General features: G+C 38.2%; 2 protein-coding genes across 4 annotated transcripts; one reads left to right on the top strand and one right to left on the bottom strand.

Moving 5' to 3' along the window:
* Nucleotides 1-1,766: 1,766 nt before the first annotated feature.
* On the bottom strand, nt 1,767-18,181 carry LOC116255751 (DEAD-box ATP-dependent RNA helicase 32-like). 3 transcript variants are annotated; one of them, XM_050078266.1, is made up of 11 exons: nt 18,044-18,181; nt 17,387-17,653; nt 15,111-15,736; nt 7,105-7,498; nt 6,675-6,950; nt 6,276-6,599; nt 3,347-3,538; nt 3,126-3,281; nt 2,669-3,036; nt 2,431-2,588; nt 1,767-2,323 (listed from the first exon to the last, which is right to left on the bottom strand). In XM_050078266.1, exons 4-11 carry the CDS (start codon nt 7,465-7,467, stop codon nt 1,956-1,958), a joined length of 2,205 nt encoding a protein of 734 aa, XP_049934223.1. In that variant the 5' UTR covers nt 7,468-7,498; nt 15,111-15,736; nt 17,387-17,653; nt 18,044-18,181; the 3' UTR covers nt 1,767-1,955. The 3 variants fall into 3 exon arrangements, with proteins under 3 accessions (XP_049934223.1, XP_031487572.1, XP_031487574.1); XM_031631712.2 differs by lacking the exon at nt 15,111-15,736; XM_031631714.2 differs by lacking the exons at nt 15,111-15,736; nt 17,387-17,653; nt 18,044-18,181 and having other exon boundaries at nt 6,675-6,957; nt 7,105-7,306.
* Nucleotides 17,349-19,115, top strand: LOC116256577 (uncharacterized). The gene is made up of 3 exons (XM_031632977.1): nt 17,349-17,564; nt 18,077-18,839; nt 19,081-19,115. Exons 1-3 carry the CDS (start codon nt 17,349-17,351, stop codon nt 19,098-19,100), a joined length of 999 nt encoding a protein of 332 aa, XP_031488837.1. The 3' UTR covers nt 19,101-19,115.
* Nucleotides 19,116-21,094: the final 1,979 nt, after the last annotated feature.

Genomic DNA, 21,094 nt, shown 5'->3' on the forward strand with positions numbered 1-21,094 from the left:
GCAAAACCTACTTCACCTAAGATTATATTTTGATTGCAAACGAGGTTCCATGATGGGTTTTGCCGCTTTGACTACACCAAGTTCCAAGACAGGTTTGAAAAAGGAATATTCATACCATGACACCCTCAAAAGGAAATCCCATTCCCTTAAATTTGGAATGTAAGCTAGTTTATTTTCTATAGTTTCCAATAGACAGCTGATTTGCTATGATCCATGATGGTTCGAAACAATTCAAATCCATGTTAAGCATACAATATATGAAATCCTATGATATTAGGTCCAAGATTTCAACGTTGAAGACTTAGGTTTGGAATTTTAGGTCGTAATTTTAGAGTAAAAGATTGAGAGAAAATAAGGAAAACAAAAAGGTTTGAGTACTATTCTCAACAACTTCTTGCGACCAAAAAGGAAAATAGATCAAGCAAACACATGAATAGAGGAGTGAGATGACACCAAGAATGACATAATGAGAGAAAGAGAGGGAGGGAGAAAGACCCAGAAATCATTTTCAAAAACTAACATCATAGAAAAGGAAGAAAAGTCAAGCCATGAAACTGGGGTTAAGAAAACATGACCTCAATAGGATTGACGTTTTGTTCCACTCTCTCTAAGAAGAGGAGATTCATACAACCATGATGACATTTCTTGGTGATTATTTGAGCAACTCATCGTTAGAAATACAAATGCAAGGCAAAGCCAGAAATTTTTGGCCATGAGGCACTAAATGTGGGGTTAACAAATTTTCAATTGACCATGGGATAGTGACTCGGATCTCGTGGGCTTACTCCATATAATTGAACACAAATACACACGAGTATCAATACTAAATTAACATTTCAAAGAGAAGCCCCACAGAGACTACACCTCCCTCTGCCCTGCACCAATGACGTGTGTATCAGAGCATGATATTTAGGATAGAGCTCAAGGCATATGGCCTAGGGTTTAGGGTTTCACATATTGGGATTTTGTGTTTAATGTCTCCAGTATTAGGAGTACTATTTATAGTTTATAGTTTTAGGGGTTTTATACATTTAAGGCAAGAGGATTATTGTTTTAGGGCTCTAGGGTTGTAAGTTTTAGGGTCCAAAGATTTAAGGTTTAGAGTTTCAGGGTTTCAAAATTGTAGGGCATAAGGTTTAGGGTTTTGGGGGTCTAGGTTGTCACATTCAAGGCTTAAAGGTTTAGAGTTATCATTTCAGGGCTTACGGTTATATAGAGTATAAGAGTTAGGGTTTAGAGTTTTAAAGTTTTGGTCATTAGCATTTTGGGGTTTGGGGCTTAGGGTTTTAGGGTTGAGTTGTAAAGTTTTAATGTTTAAGGTTATGGTTTGGAGTTTAGAGCTTAAGATTTAGTGCTCAAGGTTTAGGATTTAGGGCTTGCAGTTTAGTGTTTAGAATTTAGGGTTTTTAAGGTTTAAGGTTTATACTTTAGGTTTTAGGGTTAGGAGTTCAAAGTTTAGGGTTTAGGGTTTTAGCGTTTTAAGGTTAATGATTTAAGGTTTTAGAGTTTTAGAGATTAGGTTTATGGTTTAGAGTTTTAAGGTTTAGGGTTAGGGTTTTAGAGTTTAGGGGTACAGAGTTTAAGCTTTTAGGGTATTAGGGTTACAAGGTTTGATGTTTTAGCACTTAGGGTTTAGGGTTGACTCTATTGGTGCTTCGGCCTTTTGGGGTTTCAGATTTTAGGCTTACAGATTTTGTGCTTTTGGTTTTAAGGCTTATGTTTTTAGGGTTTAAGGTTTCGGTTAAATATAAGAGGAAGCAAAACACTGCCCAGAATCTCAGACTTAATTCTACTTGAGGAAGAACTCAAACTTCAAATGTTTACAAAAATACATTAGATAAATATGAAAAAACGAAAGGACTAACCACAAAAAGGATGAATTGCATGCGATCAGTAGAAGGGGAGAAAGGAAAGAACAGAGAAATACTGCCAAAATCCCCATCTGGAGGAACTAATCAATGCAAAGAATTTAACAACTTGAGGGCAAGAGCTTCTTGCTCTACTAAGGAAATCGTATCTACTTTAGCGTTCAACTCCCTCTTGATTTTCTTATTATCGGGACCATCACATGTAACTTCACCTTCATCAGAACTCTCACTACCGAAGTACACTTTTGATCCCCTCGTTAGTTGGTTCAAATGATTGCTGACTTCACCATCAGAGTTCGCAGGCTCATCTTCATCATCAATTTCTCTAGCCAACTTTTTCTTGTACTTCATCTTATCTAGGATTCTCCTTTCACGCAGCCGTCGTTTCAGAAGCACCTTATCCTCCTGATCCCAAACCTTCATCTCTTCTCTCAGCTTCTGGTATCGCTCCCTTACTTCTCGACCAGCAATTTGCCCCAAATGAAAGCAAAAGGAGATTCAGAAATGATAACATGAAGCAACAAACCAAAAGAAAATTACAGAAAGCATGTCAAATGAGTACCTTTTTCAGGTTCAATAACACTATCCTCAATTACTGCATTTGCATATGCAGCAAGAGGAGGCAAAGCATTCCCCTCTTCATCAAATACAAACTTCAAACCTGCTGGACGATCAACATTGATTTTCAGCTTCTTCTTCTTCAAAATTCTTGTTGCCAAACTACAAGAAAAAGGTAAAATCTATTCAAAGGGATTTCCATTTCATACACAAACAATTCACACTAAATTACGAAAAGATACCCGTAAGTGTCATCATTTGGTCCAGCTTCAGTCAATGAATTTCTTGGCAAAAGGATATCATCAAATTCTCGATCTCCACCATCTCCTTTTTCTATCTTCGTTTCCAGGGTTTCACTGGCATGACCATTTTCTCCACCTTGAAGTTTCTTGTTCAGGAATCTACATTTTGGGGCCATAGGCAAACCATAGGAGATGGAAAATTCTAATATTGGCAAGCTGTTCCAATCGAACTCAAGTCCACTGGCCTGCCACTTTAGGGACTTCAGGTACGTTATGAAGGCCCTTTCAGCTAGCCTCCGCAGTTCTGGATATTGAACAAGCAACGCAGCTAGGGCTCCAGAAATTGATTGGATTTTCTTATTGTTTGCCTAAGATAAAAAATAGCTGTCATTTGCCTCAAAATCAATCATTAAAATTTATATAATGGTTCCTCCAGAATCTGGGAAGTGAAGTTTACCTTCCACATCTGAACTGGGATCTTTGCATCCTGTAAATTTATTATGACTTGCTTCTCTGAAGGCATCAGGAACAAAAGGGATCTTCCTCCAGACGAGAATCGAGCAGTGCGACCAACCCGATGTATATAAGCTGCTACATCTTCAGGGCAGTCTACCTATGAAAATCAAATAAATCAACACAAAGATAAATGTGAAAGGCTAGCATGAAGAAGCCAATTACCTGCACGACCCATTCAACTGCAGGGAAATCAAGACCTCTTGATGCTACATCTGTAGAGAAAAGAACCGAGCGTCTCTCCTCACAATACTGGAAAAATATTGCCATGCGTTTATTCTGATTCATCCGACCATGAAGACACTTCAAAGGAATGCCAGGACGCAGTTTCTTAAAAGCTTCATAAACAAATTTCACCTATATTGATTGACAAAAAAAGGAAATATCGTCAATCTTGGATTTCAAACCTATGCCTTTGCAAAACATAGCTAAATCCACAAAAGAAACAGAACCTGATCAGGTTTTAAAGAAGTGAAATGACATGGATGTGAGGGAAAAAGAAAACCAAACAAAAAAGGCAGCTCATATGCATGTCCATGACTGTGTGCACTTACCTCAATGGTCAAGGAAGAACCTGAGTACCAACTGGTAAGGAACCAATGTTGTAAAAAGTGTATCATAACCCGTATTGGTCAGGCCAATATATACACTGTATCTTAAATTATCGTAAACATACTGTAATTTTTTTATTCAAAAAATAAAAAAAAAAGAGAAAAATAAGGAAAAAGAAAAAATTATATCCGATCCCATTACGTGCCAAACAAGTCTAAGCAATGTTGTTAAGTGCGTTGATGTGAACTGATGGTCAAAGATGTGTGAGCATCAAGACAAAAAATGTCAAATATATAATATTTATAAAAATAATGTCAAAAGTGAATCAACAATCAAAAAATAACAAGCAAGTAAACAACCAATGTAGAGTATGGCTTGCGCATACACATATCTCTCTGTATAAGGGATGGGAGTCGACATTGAAGCGCAGGAACTAACATCAAACAGAAATCTAATCCTCAAGAGAAACAACAATGCTAATTTCGTGTGGGAATTTTGTCCTGTTATTAAGCACAATTTACAAATTTACAGAAACAAAATAAAAATTCTTTGGAACGGATGAGGTTAAGATGCTTACAATGAAATAAGGATTGGTATGACAGATCTCACCACATACAGTAAATCAATTAACAGGGGCAGAGACAAGGGGCCCAACAGGGGCCATGGCTTCCCCTCAGCTTTTACCCAAAAAAAAATTTGTACATATAATGTTCAAAAAAAAATCTTCTATCCTATATAAAAATTTTGAAAAATCCTATTTCAGACCACATTAATTTTTTTGAAACTATAGTTCAGTCCCTAATGAAAAATCCCTAGTTCTGCCTGTCCATCAAGCCAAAAACTGTATCTCAATGTTGGTAGCTGAGGTATGCTCATAGAAAGGATAAGAGATGAGATTCATAGGAATACCTAGGGAACTCTAACGGTTGGATATTTAGAAATTTAGGCAAACTTTAGAAGTGATAGTACTATTCATATTAATTCATATTAAGAAATTGTTAAGCACCATATCAATTCCAAGTCCTACTAATGGTACCAACCATCAATATCATGCAATGAGGACTGAAATTATAGCAAGTGCAAATAAAGAACAGTGAAGAACTAGGGATCAGGCACAAAACATAATCTGAGTGAAGGTTAAAAAAAGAATATAAAGGTAAAATATTTAAATAAAAATGTTAAAAAAAATTAAAAACAACGCACCGCGCATCTACCTGAAGTGCGTGCGTCACAAGGTTGACACACACGCATCACCCTTCTCTTTTGGTGCATTTAAGAGGGTGATGCGATGCGTGCACATCTAATAACACTGAGTCTAAGTACCCATAAAGTACAGTACATGCTTTTTTAAAGAATGAAAAGTCATTCAGATAATGCCAGAAAGAAATTCATAGTCAAGGTTTATGAGAGAATCTAGTCAATCTAACATAGGTAACAATGTTTACATTACATTTAAAGCATGTTACAATACTTTTCAGGTGCTTAGAACCAGTCACAAATAACATCTTGGAGTTTTAAAGGGCGAGGTTTTTCTCGGGTATAATATGGTGAGCTTAAAAAAAAGGGGAAATGTGAGAAAAATATGGCAACTTTTTAAAAATTACAAAACTAAACATGAGGAAAAATAAAATAAGTGAGAAACTAATAACACAAACATCAAAAGATAATAAAAAATAGAAAATGAAAAAAAAAAGTTTGGCTTTGGCATTAAAAAAACTGAAAAGCGAAAAAAAACACGTTTTTTTTCATTTTAATGGTTTTTTTTCAAAAAATACATTTTTTTAAGTTTTAAACGGCCATTTAATTTACCGCATTTTTTTCGAAAAAAACGCATTTTCTATGACTATGCTTAGAACTGTTTGACACATAAACTGTGTAGTAGCTATTAGTAACTCCAATATACATTCACAAATTCAATACAATTAGTAGAAATCCAAGGAATATGAGTCCCGTTATGTTTGCTCAATTCCACAGACTAGTCCCATTATGTTTGCTCAATTCCACAGACTACGGGATACATGTTATCTGCTCAGAACTACTTTTAAAAGTCAAATTGATAGCTCAACATCATATTCTTTAAATGAAAAAATCAGAAAACATAGAAAAAAATAGACAAAATATGGTTAATTCCAGGAAACAAAATTACATTTGACCTGCATCATAAGGTAAGGGGTGTATCCCCCCATAACATATGATATGGGCTCTGTATCGTATGATTCATATGATGCATATAACATATACCACCTATTTACGATATGGGTGGTGTATGAGTCCCATTATGTTTTCCTCAATCCTACAGATTGAGAGATACACGTTATCTTCTCATAAATACTTTTAAAAGTCAAATTGACAGCACTGCAAGGAACCACAACTGACTCAGGTCACGCTGAAATGCATTCAAGCAACATTAAAACTTGATAGTTTAACAACAGAATGGATGGCCATTCTATTAGACATTAACCTAGCATCTTACATGCTCTAGTCCCATCCACCTGGCACCAACTTACCTAACCAACCACTACATAGAAAAATCCATCATTACCTGCTTGCATGTTGAAAGGAACACAAGTATCTTTGCATTAAGATGTGATTTGATAAAACTCCAGAGCATATCCAATTTTTTATCAAGTGGAACAATCATTGAACGTTGCATTAGACGCTCGGGTGTAGCAGTCACAGACTCCTCATGCACTGACAAGCGCTCCGGGTCCTTCAGACTCAGCCTAGCAAGATCCTGAACTGACTTTGTCTGAGTAGCAGAGAAAAGCAAAGTCTGGCGCTGCCGTGGTAGTTGTGAAATGATTGCATTTAAATCTTTCTTGAATGTCAAATCGAGAATTCGGTCTGCCTCATCAAGAACCAAAATCTGTTTTCCCACGAAAAAAAAAAAAAATTAATGAGGATCAGTAAGATCAACTACCCAAAAGGATTGAGTCCTTACTTGCAGCTGCGAGCAATCAAAATTTGGGGTTTCATCCATGTGTTGAAGAAGTCGACCAGGAGTGCAGACCAATATATTTATACCATTCACACGTTCCTTCTCTATATCAACACTTTTGGAACCACCAATCAGACGACCTGCACTAAAACCATGGTATTTGCCAACCATTTCCAATACTTTAAAAAGTTGTGATGCCAATTCTCTTGTTGGAGACAATATAATACATCCAACTCCATCTTCTGGGCCCCATCTTGCTCTGTATAATTTCTCTAGAACCTGAAACCTTGAACAATAAATATCTGAACATGAAACTTGCATCAAAAGACTTCAATGTATTGTATCCCTGATCAAATATTAATAGCTGCACCTGAAGGAATACTGTTCTTTAGTCTGCATAAAGAGGGAGAGAGAGAGAGAGAGAGAGACTCACTGGGATAATGAAAGCCAGAGATTTTCCAGAGCCAGTCTTGGCGGCACCAAGAACATCCCTCCCACAAAGTGAATGAGGGAGAGTAGCCCTTTGAATGTCACTCATGACAGTGAACTTGTCCCGCAAGCTATCCTTGGTTCTCTGGGATAAGGGCAATTGATCAAACCGGGTACAACCCACATAGGGTGAAAAGGAGCCATTGTCCATCTGGCCCACAAGGCCAACTTCAGGAACACCAGAAATGGAGAGAGGATTGGTCCCTGAATCAGGTTTCCCTGACTCGATCCACAACTCAAGCAGTTTGATCTCATCTGCCTCCTCATTTACATCTCCCTGTTTCTTCCTCGGTTTCTGTTTCCTCATTATCAGTACTTTGTCCTGTTCTGGTCTAAAGCTGCAGTTAATGTCAAAACACATGATGAAGAATTAGAGTGATTCATTTTCTGTCTAATCTCCCAGTTAAAAAATGCTTATGAAAAGAATTATTAAATCCATCACGAAGTTACAGAGCAAAGGAATATGTTTGAAATTACGGAGTTACTAATAGTTGGTCAACTAGTCGGGATTTTGACAATTAACAGCACATGTACACAAGCATGTAGAGGCTAACAAATAGCAAATCAATTCAAAGAGATATAAAATTCAAAAGATAAATTAGTGCAGAACAGATAAAACTCATAATATGTCCTTGTCGAAAAACAAATTATAAGCTAAAGTACAAGTAGGATTTCCAAGCTAGTAATGGAATATTATTGAGGGAAATTTGCTGTTCGCATACTCTTTTCTGACTCAATAGATTAGGAAGACTAGTTGATCAAGTAGTCAGGATTGACACTTAAGAGCACATGCACACAAGCATATAGAGGCAAACAAGTTAAAAAGCAATTCAAAAGGTATAAAATTTAAAAGATAAATTAGAGGAGCAGAGCAAATAAATCTCAAAAGTTGTCCATGTCCATCAACAAAGTATAAGCCAAAGTTTTACAAGGATTATCAAGTTAGTAAAGTACACCACAATGAATGTACCTTCTGCAAGGGTAGCATTACATCTTAGAAGGGACCAATTATTTGAAAAACGTTGAGTATGTCCTAACCAGCAAAAGTGTAGCCACCTTTATCTGTAAATCCTATTACTGGGTTGTATAGCCTACATTATCATATACAGTAAAAGAGGTCAATGGTAAAAGAGGGTTGGGAGTCTTCTTCCACTCAGCTGATAGTAAAACTGCTTCCATTACTGCCAAATGGCAAAAGGGAAGGCAATGTGGCCTCCTTTTTATGGTTATTCAGATTTTTTTCCATGGTGGTTGTGTTCGATGACTGGTCAGTGAAGAAACTAAGAAGTTTTATTTTTTCGAGAGTAGATGAATACATGCTTCTTTAAAACTGGGTTCATCTACAACTGGTCAAATTGCTCAGAAATGTTCACTTCGAATGTTCAGAACAGTGTGGTACAAATCGAGAGCACTTAGACAATTCACTTTGAGTACAGGGAAGTCCGCTGGGAGAAATTCCTCTTGGCGAATTACGGTTTTTCACCGAGGAGGTGGATCGAAGCGATTCATGCGAAGAATTGATCTGAAACGAAGCACTTCGTCTATGGGCATAGTAGAAAGGATCGAATATGACCCTAATCGCTCTACTACAATGGATCGAGGGGGTGCTGCTATGCCAAAAAAGGAGATGTAACATGATAGAAGAGAACGCTCCGCCGCATCAGATTCCAAAGATCCACCTGACAGTGGTCCTAATCCGCATCGCTATATCCTTCTAGTAGAAGACTTGATCTTCCATACACCAGATCTTCACATTTCGACAAAGAATGGATCATGTAGGAATCAGAATTTTCCGGATTCAAGCATATATATGAGATATTCTTCCTTAGAATCTTCTAATATAATCTAAGAAAGAAGAATAGACCGCGCTACCAAACTGCGCTACATCCCTTTCCATTGTTGTACAGTGTCATTGTAGAGTGTCTTCTTTTCCACACCGACCATCTAACTACATTTCTCTTGCCATTTTTGCTTTTTGGTCTCATAACATAAAAGAAAAGAGTGTGAATGTTGTATATTTATCTAAATGGTTAACCCCATCGATGCCACTTTTCCATCATCATTCCACAGAAGATTGGTAGAAAGAAGTGACGAATGCGTTTTCTTCCGTCAGTATAGCCTATTTCGGAATCTTTATGGCAGTATGAAATGGGCCCATATCGTAGGATACTTACCATCATGTTTTCAAAATGTTACATGATAAACCACCTGTATCATAAACATGTGGTGTATCCTACATGTATCACATGTATCATAAGATATAATGCTAACTCGTAAAAAAAGGGTCCGATTTCATAACCTATCCTAGAATTGGGAGATTGTCCCGATTTGGAGGGAAATCATCGATTATCACCGTGAAATCGTCGATTAAACCATATATTTGTGGATGGGTGGTCAATCTTTGTTGGGAGAAAAGCGGTTTTTTCAATTTCGTCTCCATCAGGCATGAAATTTCTTGTTTTTACCTTAGATTCATATATTTTAACTGTTTTTCATCATCATAGGTCTTCATTTTTTTGTGAGGATATGACATTGCCTAATCCCACATAGCAGTGGTGCAAAAGGATGAAGAAGAACGACCAGTTAAGAATCCAATGTGACTATTGTAACAATATATCTTCAAGACAGATATTTTCAAGACAGATTATTAGAATGAAGCACCATTTTGCAGGAACACATTGTGATGTGGCTCCATGCACTGGAAAACCAAAAAAAGCCTTTGCCACCATTTGTATGTCAGCAATGTCTAGATATGATAAATGTGTTACATCAAAAGAAGGTGAAAAAACAAATGGAAGAGGCAAATTAAGGCTATGGTGAGCCTTGGGAATTTGAGGAAGAAGATGATGAAAATGTTAAAAAATATAAATATGAAGTCAGTCTAAGAATGGATGTGGATGGTTCAAGAGGTAATGGGGAACTAATCATGTATGAATGAGGTAGATCTAGCCCATCTGGGAGGAAGAGAAGAGGTGTACCAGATTAAGCATGGTTAAGGACCTCGTGGTTGTGGGTGAACCTGGTGTTAGAGTTGCTAGTGGTAGGTCTAGTGTTGGATCGATTATGAACTTTCCCATCTATGCTGCCCCAAGTTCTCAGCCTCACATTCATGCTGCTGTGACACTGAGAGATATGTTAGAGCATATGCAAATGATGGTAGGGAAATTGTTTTATGGTTCATGCATTTCCTTTCAATTCCAAGCCATGACAGATGTGTTTACTTGTATAGGCATTGGATTTAAAATATTGTCATATCATCAGTTGAGGAGCAAATTTCTTGATGCTATGGTCAAAGAAACAAAGGAACATTGCAACAAATTGAAATTGAGCTAGAAGAAATCAGGCTGCAGCATTATGACAGATGGATGAACTGACACATGGCTAATGACACTTGTGAATTTTCTTGTTTATTTCCCTAAAGGTACAATGTTCTTGAAATCCCTTGATTTGTCTAATGTTCCTAAGATTGCTAAGATTTTGTTTGTTGTGTTCTATAATATTGTACAAAAGGTTGGGCTTCCAAACCTTGTACAGTCTATTATGAATAATGCTGAAAATTATAGAGCTGCAAGAAAGGTGTTGCTTCAAAAGTATATAAAATTTTATTGGAGTCCATGTGCCACTCATTGTGTTAATCAAATACTTTAAGATCTTGACAAAATGTTTGATATGAGATCAGTTGTTGACTAATGCGAGATTGCATATGTATTGAGTTTGATAAGAAAATTTACAAATGGAGTTGAATTAATATGACCTACAAAAAACTAGATCTATTACAAATGTGTTGACTGCACAGCATATAGTGAAACAAAAAACTCCATTGAGGAAGATGTTCTCTAGTGATGAATGGGTTGCATATCCACATGCTCATAAAAGTAAATCTTCTGTAGTTGTAGATATTATATTTAATAATAAATTTTGAGAATCATGTGTGACGCTATTGAAGATATGTGTCCCATTAATCAAAGTCCTCAAGGTTAGCTAATAGTGAGGACAAACCTTCCATAAGGTACTCATATGAAGCTATGTATACAGCAAAAGAGGCAATTCAAGATAACTGAACGTCATTTGAACATGGGAATAAGAAGCAAACAAAGCAAGCTCGCCTTCCTTTTTTATCATTTAGATGGAGGGGAATGGATAAAGTGGACAAAACAGACTCATGCTACCATGAGACAAAAGATCTTCTTTCTAAATAGATTCAGACAATCCGGTCCACTTCGAGATCAGTTCAATAAGCGGCTAAGTCCGCTTAAGTACTCACTGCGGTAAGCATGCAAGTCAATTAGCTCCTCAACCACTTTTGTCTCTAAACTCACTTATCAAATCAAGTCTGACCTTTTCCGCTCCAAAAGTCAAAGTGTCCTGCTTCCATTGTGCCTCTACCTCCTCGATAGAGGTTTCACTGGTGCAATCAATGAAACAATCCTCTTTGATGCACGGGATATGGGAAATCGTGGTTTGGTCCCCTAACAAACTTCCTTAGAAAAGACTGGATCGCGTTTTCAAGTAGTTGTTGGAATCTCTTTGACCCCTTCATCCATTCCAACGCCATTTCCCTTTGACAACATTCCTTATCAGCGTTTTAATCTTGTAGTTTTGACTATCTTGAGTAGCTAAATATTTTTGTAAGATAATGCCATCGAATCGTGAGAAGTTGTTAATTGGCTTTTGTCTAACAACAACAGCTAAACGCTCAAAAAAAGTCAAACATCACCTTTTGATTTCTATCCTCAAATTCATCAATGATAATTGAGTAATCCTCACCGAAATCATATACATGCCCAACCGACCGATCAAGATAAGGGGACGCTCAATCAGTAAGGTATCGGTATTCCCTTTTATATTGTCATATGTTACGGAAGTGGATGTCTTAGTGGATTTTCCGCTTCAATGGACATAGCCGGTTTCCTTCACTTTGTCACCTCTGCGTTGCGGCTTCGCACCATCATCCGAGTTCATGGCCTGTGTAGAATTGCTTTCGATAGCTAATGAGAAAGGCTGGCAAAAACGCCGTAGGCACGAAGCATGGGAGGCCTGCGCCAGGGAGCCTAATGGGGAACCCGAATAGTGTCAGAGCCAGGGGAGGCTGAGTCATTTGAGTCTTTGAAAGAAATGGAAGGTTCTTGGCTCGGCATAGATGAATAGATGAAGCAAGACATCACGGCCAAAATATGATAAAACCCCATTCAATTAATTATCAATGGAAACATATTTTTGTGAATTCTCCCCGAAACTGGAAACCTCTAGAGCATACGTATGACAATTAACTATGTTGATGTCCATAGCACCACTTTCAGCTTCCTTTCACTTGGTTTGATCACTGAACGTCAAGTTAAGTCATTTTGACAAGCAAAGCCAAAGAGCACTCTTAACAAGAGGGCTTTGTTCTTCCCATTTGTTTCTATCTATTGGTGGGGAGGTATATGAAAGAACATATAAGTGGATTGAGGAAATAAAGCTTTTGTTGAGAACATCGCACACCCAGCCTGTTCTTCTTAACAGACAGGGGCACACTTCCTGCAGTTGATTCATGTCATGTGACAAACCAACGACTATTTTGAGTCACTTTAGGGGATGGGGGGTGAAGGGAGGGTTCACAACCACTTTTGAGCTACTACCTTAAAATTCTTGGTGCAATAGGGATGGGAACTTTGATTAGATAATGGCAATAATCATTTCATCATTCCTCCTATACTTTTACAAACTCTTATTACTAGGCGGAAAGTGACTAATACCTCAACGAAAGAAACAGAGAACAAAGGGAGAGGGAGCAAAGGCCTTATGGAATCTTGCTCTGAGAGGTTTTCTTTTCCGAGAAGCGGTAGGGAAAGTGGACTGTAACACGATCTTGTTCTAGGCGCTTGGGTGAGTAGCGATAAGTGAAGTAAGTTAAGGAAGTCATCAATCAAGTGCAAGTGGTTGATTGACAAACTCTTATATTTGAGTGAAGCAAAGAAGCTACTAGCAATGACAGGTTTTTCAATTAACAAGAAAAGGTGCCTACCTACTTCTTTGACGAGTTCCCTTAAGAAAGCACTCGCAAAACGAAAAAAGTCATGACAAAAGTCCTACATGCCCCTTCCCTTCTATCAAGTTGTTCAGAAGGCACTTTCCATTCTACGATCCCTCAAAGCGAAGGGTGTGGCAGGTAGTATGGGGCCTCTGACTTCCAGCGTTGTGTTGCGCAGCTCCTCTTAGTTGTATATTACTGCTGAAGAAAATAGCTTAATAGCTTTTTGCATTTCCATCAGCTCACGAAGTGAGACTCCCTTTTGACTACAGAGCAGGGCTCTCTTAACTCGATGAATGACTTCCTACTCGACCACTCTTAACATCTTGTCTGAACTCGACTTACAAATTTCAAGCTCGCTTGTATGCAGCACTCCCTTGTGACCCATAGTATCTCTCGCCATCCCTACCAGCAAGAGGACAACCACTTGCCGAACTCAGAAAGTCCAACCCATGTATAATAATAATACACTTGACACTACAACCCAGGGTGGCCTCTGGTACACCACCCAAGCCTCTTGAATAGGAAGTGGAACGAAACCAGGCAGACAATTGCAAGCTCTTAATAACCCGCCAAGCTTGAAGCCCAACTTTTCCATAAAGGGGTGGGGTTGCAGGCGAGCCGAGTTACGTAGGTGCACGAGATCGCATCACAACCATCTCTTTTGCACTCTAATTGCATTGGCACTAGGAGGTCTGTCAAGCAAGTGATGCCTACTACATGTCCACTTGAGAGCCTTCTAAACTTCCACTTGACTTAACAAGGAAAGCGGTCACGCCATGTCATGTCACGTCACAAGCAAAGCAGTTTGCTAGTACCAGTGAACATATACGACATGAACAGTTCACTTTGTGAGTGCTTTGTGGGCTTCACGAATCTCATGACATTGAGCCAAACTTCTACTTTCTTTCATGGCAAGCGATTCATATCCAACATCCGTTTATGCATTGCATATCGAGATCAGGGCCTACCTACTAGAGAGGAGGTAACAAAGGCATAGGTTGGATTGAAGTGAGACTATATTACATTCTAAAGCGTGTGGCATCTGCTCAAAAGCATGTTTTTTTCTAGATCGAAATCTAGCACCAACGAGAGGTAGAGGTTAAGGCAAAAAGAGCTAAAGCATAGCCATCTAGGGTGGCCATAGACAGGGGGTCAAAGCAGATTCAAAAACATAGCCGGTAAGAGAAGCAAAGCTGGCCTACCCAAACAACCAGAAGTTGACCTCCTATCAATAGGGATTCGGCTTGGGAGCTCTTGCTCTTCCTTTGAAAGCACTCCCTCCAAAGTGGAGCCTAGTTGAAGTTGTCATTCAAATGATATTCATTTCCAGCCAATAGAAAGAAGAAGAACCATGCTTTCTTTTTGTTTCTTCATCTACTTTGTTTTGAAGGTACCCATCAGGTGGCCCAAGCTATAGGACTTTTTGCTCTTTAGCTTCTAGACCATCAAGTAGATGGGCAAGTCCACCTTGACAGACACTCCCAAAAACGAACGCAAGCCGCTATTATAGGAGGAAAAGAGGCTAGCGGCTGCGATCAGTGAGCTTGAGAACTTCTCCACATTAAGGCCACGTTTGATGGCACCGATTTTTTAGAGGGGGAACTTTTTCTAGGGGAAAATCTCCATGGAAAAATGTCAGAAGGGTAAAGTTCCCTTCTTCTTGTTTCAGACCATGTTTGATGGTCTGGAACTTTTTTGAAGGAGAAAAAATGCCTAGTTTGATAGGCAGGGAAATTTTTTCAAGAAAAAATTTTTTGACCGTGTTTTGTCATGGTAAAAAACTGCAACTAACCGTGCACCACCTACACACATCATGCAATTCAGCCATGGAAAAAATATTTAAAGCCATTCAATAAAACCCTGTGTAATGTACAACATAAACGCTACATCGTTCAAAGCCACTGGAATCATCTACAAGTTACTTGGTACGTTACCTCCAGCCCCAATGAGTGCCAAGAAGACATTCTCTCTGTCTATCTGTCCCATTTTTCCTACCAGAACTTAACACGAGTCCTGCACCCTAGCCAATGCTGTGGGCCTATTTGGCAAGTCTAGTGCCTCCTAATGTATCCCAAACAACCACATTTGCATTATTGGGGCTACATCCTGCTGCAACAAGAATTGATCCACTTGAACTACAAGGAAAATGAAACTGAAACTATAAAAGGATGACAAACTTGTCACATTTATAACCCATTCTGTACAACAAACATACGATGCATAGCTTTGAAAGCAGACAGTTGATTCTGTGGGCTGGACATTGTTCGTGCTTCCAACCTCAAGTAACCAGGTGCATACAGTTCCATCTGATGAAGAAGTAGCCAAACGATGTCCACAATGATCAAATCTTAAAGCTGATATTGATGCTAAAGCATAAGGGGCAGGAACATTTGCAGCAGTAAGAATGCCATAAGTGCAGAAGGCCAAAAAACATTTCATAAAAAAGAAGCTGGACTAAGTAGTCCATTTGTGCATCAGTCCATGTAAGATTCTCCCTTGATGTACCATTATCCTCCATGTTAATGATTTGCACAAGTGGATTAATAAAGCAATCTTGTAACTGAAACAGTAAAATTTTGAATTAAACAAAGGAACAGAAACAAATCTCTAGAGGCGAACATGAATAACAAAACTGTACCAACTTTCCCTTCCCAAATGGTCAGAACAAATATGATGCATACTTCAACACTTGAGTTGAATCAATTTGTTCAGTAGCAGATGGGCTTAGGCTCAGTTCATGGATTGCCTTTGACTGTGTAATCTTAATAAGGTTTCAGAAAAAGAGAGAGAAAGAGAACGAGAAAGCTGGATAAAAAGCTCACAATGTTGAACAACAAAAAGGAAAGGCCAATGGCAAACTGCAACCCACAGAAATCCTTGAATAATTGAGCCCATAACTTTGTAGAATTAGCAGTATCGAAAATGTAAACTAGATTCAAAACCTTATTAAGATGACGCAGTCAAAGGCAACCCTAAACAGAGGCAGATACGCTCTCTTTTGCCTTTCTTAGTTTCTAAGGCAGCAAGATAATAAAATGCAAGTCTTATCTGCTAATTAACAATTTTAGGAATTCAAGCACATGACAATTCACCTCAGAGTTTCATTCATACCCACAGATACAAATTGACACCTACTGACCTAGTTGCATATACTCACATATACACAAAGGTGCATGCTTGCTACATTTGCCTAAGCGTGATTGAATTAACACATGAACAAGAAAATAAACATAACTGAATGAGCTATAGAGGCACATACAATCACAGGTATGACAATCAGTATCAAAATGATGAACACTTCCAATTGGGGCAAAAACAATGTTCCTTGTTTTACAATGCCAAGTACAAAGAACTCACAAGGGAAATAGCTTGAAGCAAGCTATTTACATAACAAACTCTTTTACAGTTTTACTTTGATTGGTTCAAAAACAGTAGATGTTCCCCAATTAGCACCAATCCCTCTCACAAAAACCAATAGCATGGAACCAAAGACTAAGCCCAGATTCAGGTAAGGCAATCCCATTTTAGTCCAAAGCCTGATCTTCGAACAACAAGTTCTGAAATAAAATGGAAGTAAAATCAAGATTTTGGAAAGGACAGAAAACTCCAGGAATACATAAACGGGATTAAGAACCAGGATGTTGCAGAAGACAGAAACTTTCAAGAAAACAGAAAATGATTTGGGTATAATAAGATACCCAAAAATACTAAAGTTCAACGAAGTTCTTCTAAAGTTCTTCCACCAAGATCCAGAACGTGTTTCAATCATGCCAAAGAACAAAGATCTAGCAAATACAAGCTTTGGAAGAAAATGCCACTAAAACGGAGATCTTGGAGAACCATGAAAACTTCAGACGGACAAGAAGGGAAGGTTGGTACGGCGTTCAGTAAAGAGGAAGCAGACGAACATGGTAGTTGTCAAAACTGAAGACATGTATACCTTGCATTTTTTAGCTGGGAAAAAAAAAAGAACACTTACAGCAATATCCACTATGTTATAAAGGACTAAAACAAGATTGGCAGGCGCTGATAAAAGAATATGCATAAGATAGCTTTAATAGCACATAGTAACCAAAAAGATAAAAAGAAACGGTTGTTCAGGCCATCGAGATTGAGGACGGAAGAAGGCAAGGATCACCCATGAAGCAGCGGAAGGAAAAAAACATATGGCGATGAATAGAAAAAAAGACAGAACGCAGGGATGGCGTACCTCAACTTCTTCTAAATACCACGACGGCTGGAGGCAGAGCAGCGGCGGTGGTGGAGAGCACGGCGAGCGGACGACGACTGGAGGCAGAGCAGCGGCGGTGGTGGAGAGCACGGCGAGCGGACGATGGCTGGAGGCAGGAACGAGAGCGAAGAAACGAGTGATGAGGAAGCCCTCACGGGCAAAAAATTTGTCTCCGCCCACTTTGGGTCCGACTTTTTTCCAGGGAAAAATTACCCTGGATCCAACCTTTTACCCGGGGAAAAAAACCTGCGTTTGATTGCATCAGGAAAAGCCGTACAAATTTGGAAAATTTACCCTGATGCACAGTGAAATCCCTGTGCATCAAACGTGGCCTAAAGAAAAGCAAAGTCAGAGAAAGGGAATGAACGTGGCCTGCACTTGTTGGCTATCGCACAAAAAAAATTGAAGGCATAGAAACTCCAATGCACAAAGTTTCTAAATTCTAACTTCTGACACACATATGCAAATCACACATATGCAAATCGACTGAAAAATCAGCATATGCAAATCGACTGAAAAAAAAGAAAAAAAGCAGAAGCTAGAAAACTACACGTCCTGTATTTTTTCAGTATTGCTTAACTCCAAAAATCCAACGTAAACCTGCAAATCGACTGAAAAAACCAACGTAAATCCTACCTGAGCAAGCGTAGAACGAGGTCGGACAGTTAGAGGTTTGCTGGGTGTGGAAAATGTACCCAGCAGTCGGAGGTTTGCTGTGGGTGCCGCTCCGTGGAACCCGCCAACAAAGAGACACCGGGTTGCTTCGCCGGTCAGTTTGCAGGTCGGGAACCTCACCGGAAGTTGGAAACGGTTTGGGTTTTGAGGGCCAAAACTATCAGCAGATTTGTCGCTTGCGCAGTGGCAGTTGGGGGAGAGAGATCTGCGGAAGCTGGGGTTGAGGGCAGAAGAGAGCTGCTAGCCTGCTGCGGAAGACGGAAGAGATGGCGTCTCCTCTTTCTTCCTTTCGCACGGACGGAGAAAGGCAGCTGCTGCGGAAGACGAAAGAGATGGCGTTCCTCTTTCCCCCTCTTTCTTCCTCTCGCACGAGACCAATGCCCTAACGGGCATTTTCTTGTTTGGGTGGAAACATATTCCCGGAAATATTTTTCTGAAAACCCATCGTACAATTTTTTTTTTCCAAGGACTTATTTTAAAAAATTGAACTTTGCACCAGTTTCTTTTTCCCGCTCTCAATTGATTCACCTCTCTCTCTCTCGTCTCGGAGGTCGTCGGTCCCTCCTCTTCTCCCCTCGTCTCTCCATCTCTGTCGTGTCTCTTTTTCTCGTCCCCCTTTTTTCTCTCCCCTTTGTTTCTCTTTTTCCCGTTTCCCTGTTTCTGTTTGCAAGGAACTCGTCTCTCGCCTCTCTCGTGTCTCTGTGTCTCCAGACGAAGAAGCTCGTCAAGGAACCAGATGATCAGACGCCATCTTCAGGTGACCTTGAACCCTTTCACCACTTCCCCATTTGGGTCATTCATTCTTTTTTCGTGTTTGTTGATCATTTCTTTTGAAGGACATTGCTGGAAGCATAGTAGAAAGCATGTGTGTATGTATGTGTGTGTAAATATATATAGCATTATGGATTCCAGGTTTGAACGAAGAAATCCTTTGGCCTCGAATATTACTCGATGCAAATCATCTGTGTGTTTAATCATGTCTACCCAATGCAATGCAGGTGCAGTTGTGACTGGATGAAGGTTTGATTGGACAGAGGACTTCACCTCCTCTATAGGGAGAAAAGGAGAGAGCTAAATACTGAACCACTTTTGGTTAAGGGACAAAAACCAAACCTACTAAAAATAGTTGTTAAATTGTTTTTGCTTTTTGTAATCTAACCTTATAAATTTGATCTGATTTGATGAAGATCGTATGTTAAGTTAGTCATTTTTTACAATGTCTTTTTTAATAATAGATAAATGAACGACCCTTATAGAATCAAAATTGTGATAGTAGAAAAAAAATAACTTGAACTAAAATATTATTTAAATTGATATTTATGGCCCTCGATCTAAGGTCAGTTCTCTAAATTCAAAAGAACTCGACCCCTCCAAAGTCCAAAGAAGTGAGGTTTTCTTTATTCCCATTTTGGTATTAAAGCTTTGTAATAGTACTATCATGGCACTGCTGAGAAGACGATTCATGTGCCGCAAATAAGTTATTTTCCAACACAATGATGTACATCAATCACTTCTTGTGGTTTGTTCAGGCCCTATGGATCTTTCATGTTTCTATTTTTTGTCATCATCCGGTTACAGTAACTTTAAATTAATCATGAAAAATCTATGGTTTCTGCGGAAGACAATGTTCCAGGTTTCACAACTTCGAAAATCCTTAAAAGCATGTTTGCTACCCAAGCTGATTGCTTCAATCATCTTATTAGTTTTTCATTTTTCTATTTTTTCCCTAATTTTTAGGTTTTTTTTTGTTAATTTTTTAAATTTGTCATTTTTCATTAAAAAAGCTTGCCACATAATATCCAAGAAAAACCTTGCCATTTAAGACCCAAAAAAGATTGGTGTGACTATATACATATATATATATATATATATATATATATATATATATATATATATATATATATATATATATATTTGTGTTTGTCATTTTGAAAGCTATTGCTAGAGGTAGAGCAGAAAGCATGTGTGCAAGTGTGTGTGTGTAAAATTAGGTACATACCAGACCTTTATTTACCATACTTAATGGAAAGCATCTAAGTCGTTGATTCTAAGATCAGAAGATAAAGATTAAATTGAAAATATGGAAGTCAAATTGTTTTTTCAAGAAACAAAATACCCTTCAAGGGAGATGAGAAAAAAAAAATTAACAAATTAGTTAAGGAGAACACTTTCCTCCTTTAAGATGTAATTTTTTCTATTGAAAAAACTTAATCTCAGCCATTTGACATTTTTGGAATCAATGACATATATGATTTCTATAAAGTTTCGTGTATATATATATACACACACCTACACACACATTTTTTCAAATATTATTGTCAGCGAGGTTTTTCTTGGGTATAATATGACAGAGTTGGTTTTTTTTTTTTTTAAAGATATTGGGAAAGACCCTAAAAATAACATATGAAAATCAAAAAGGTAACAAAAAATATTAAAAACACAAAAACATGAAAAAAGCAAGAAAATGAAAACAAACAACAAAAAAAACACAAAAGACGACTTTTTTTTTGCATTTTTCTCATTTTGGTGTTTTTTCCCAAATAACTCATTTTTACCCTTTTTTTGGCTGACCTGTTTGGAACATTTTTTTCAACAAAACATGTTTTTTTGTGACATGTATATATAGGATATTAGGTAGCTACCAAACCCTTATATAGCATACTTAATGAGATTCATGTAGGGTTGTCAATTTTAATGATATCACATGGTAAAGATTAAGTTGTAAATATGGAACCCAAGTTTTTCAAGGGTCCAATATAACCCTCAAAGGAAAGAGGTTTCATTCAGGACACTCATTTGCTTTCTTCTCTCTCTCTCTCTCTCTCTCTCTCTCTCTAATCTCTTCTTTGAAAGGCATTTTGGACTCTTAAAAAAACAGCTTGACTTCTATATTTACAACTTATTCTCCATTACCTGATTTCTTTAGAATTGATGGCCCAGATAATTCCCATTAAAGTATGGCATATGAGGGTTTGATAGCTACCTATTTTCCCATATATATAATATATATAT

Source organism: Nymphaea colorata, chromosome 6 (assembly GCF_008831285.2).
Source record: "Nymphaea colorata isolate Beijing-Zhang1983 chromosome 6, ASM883128v2, whole genome shotgun sequence".
NCBI lineage: Eukaryota > Viridiplantae > Streptophyta > Magnoliopsida > Nymphaeales > Nymphaeaceae > Nymphaea > Nymphaea colorata.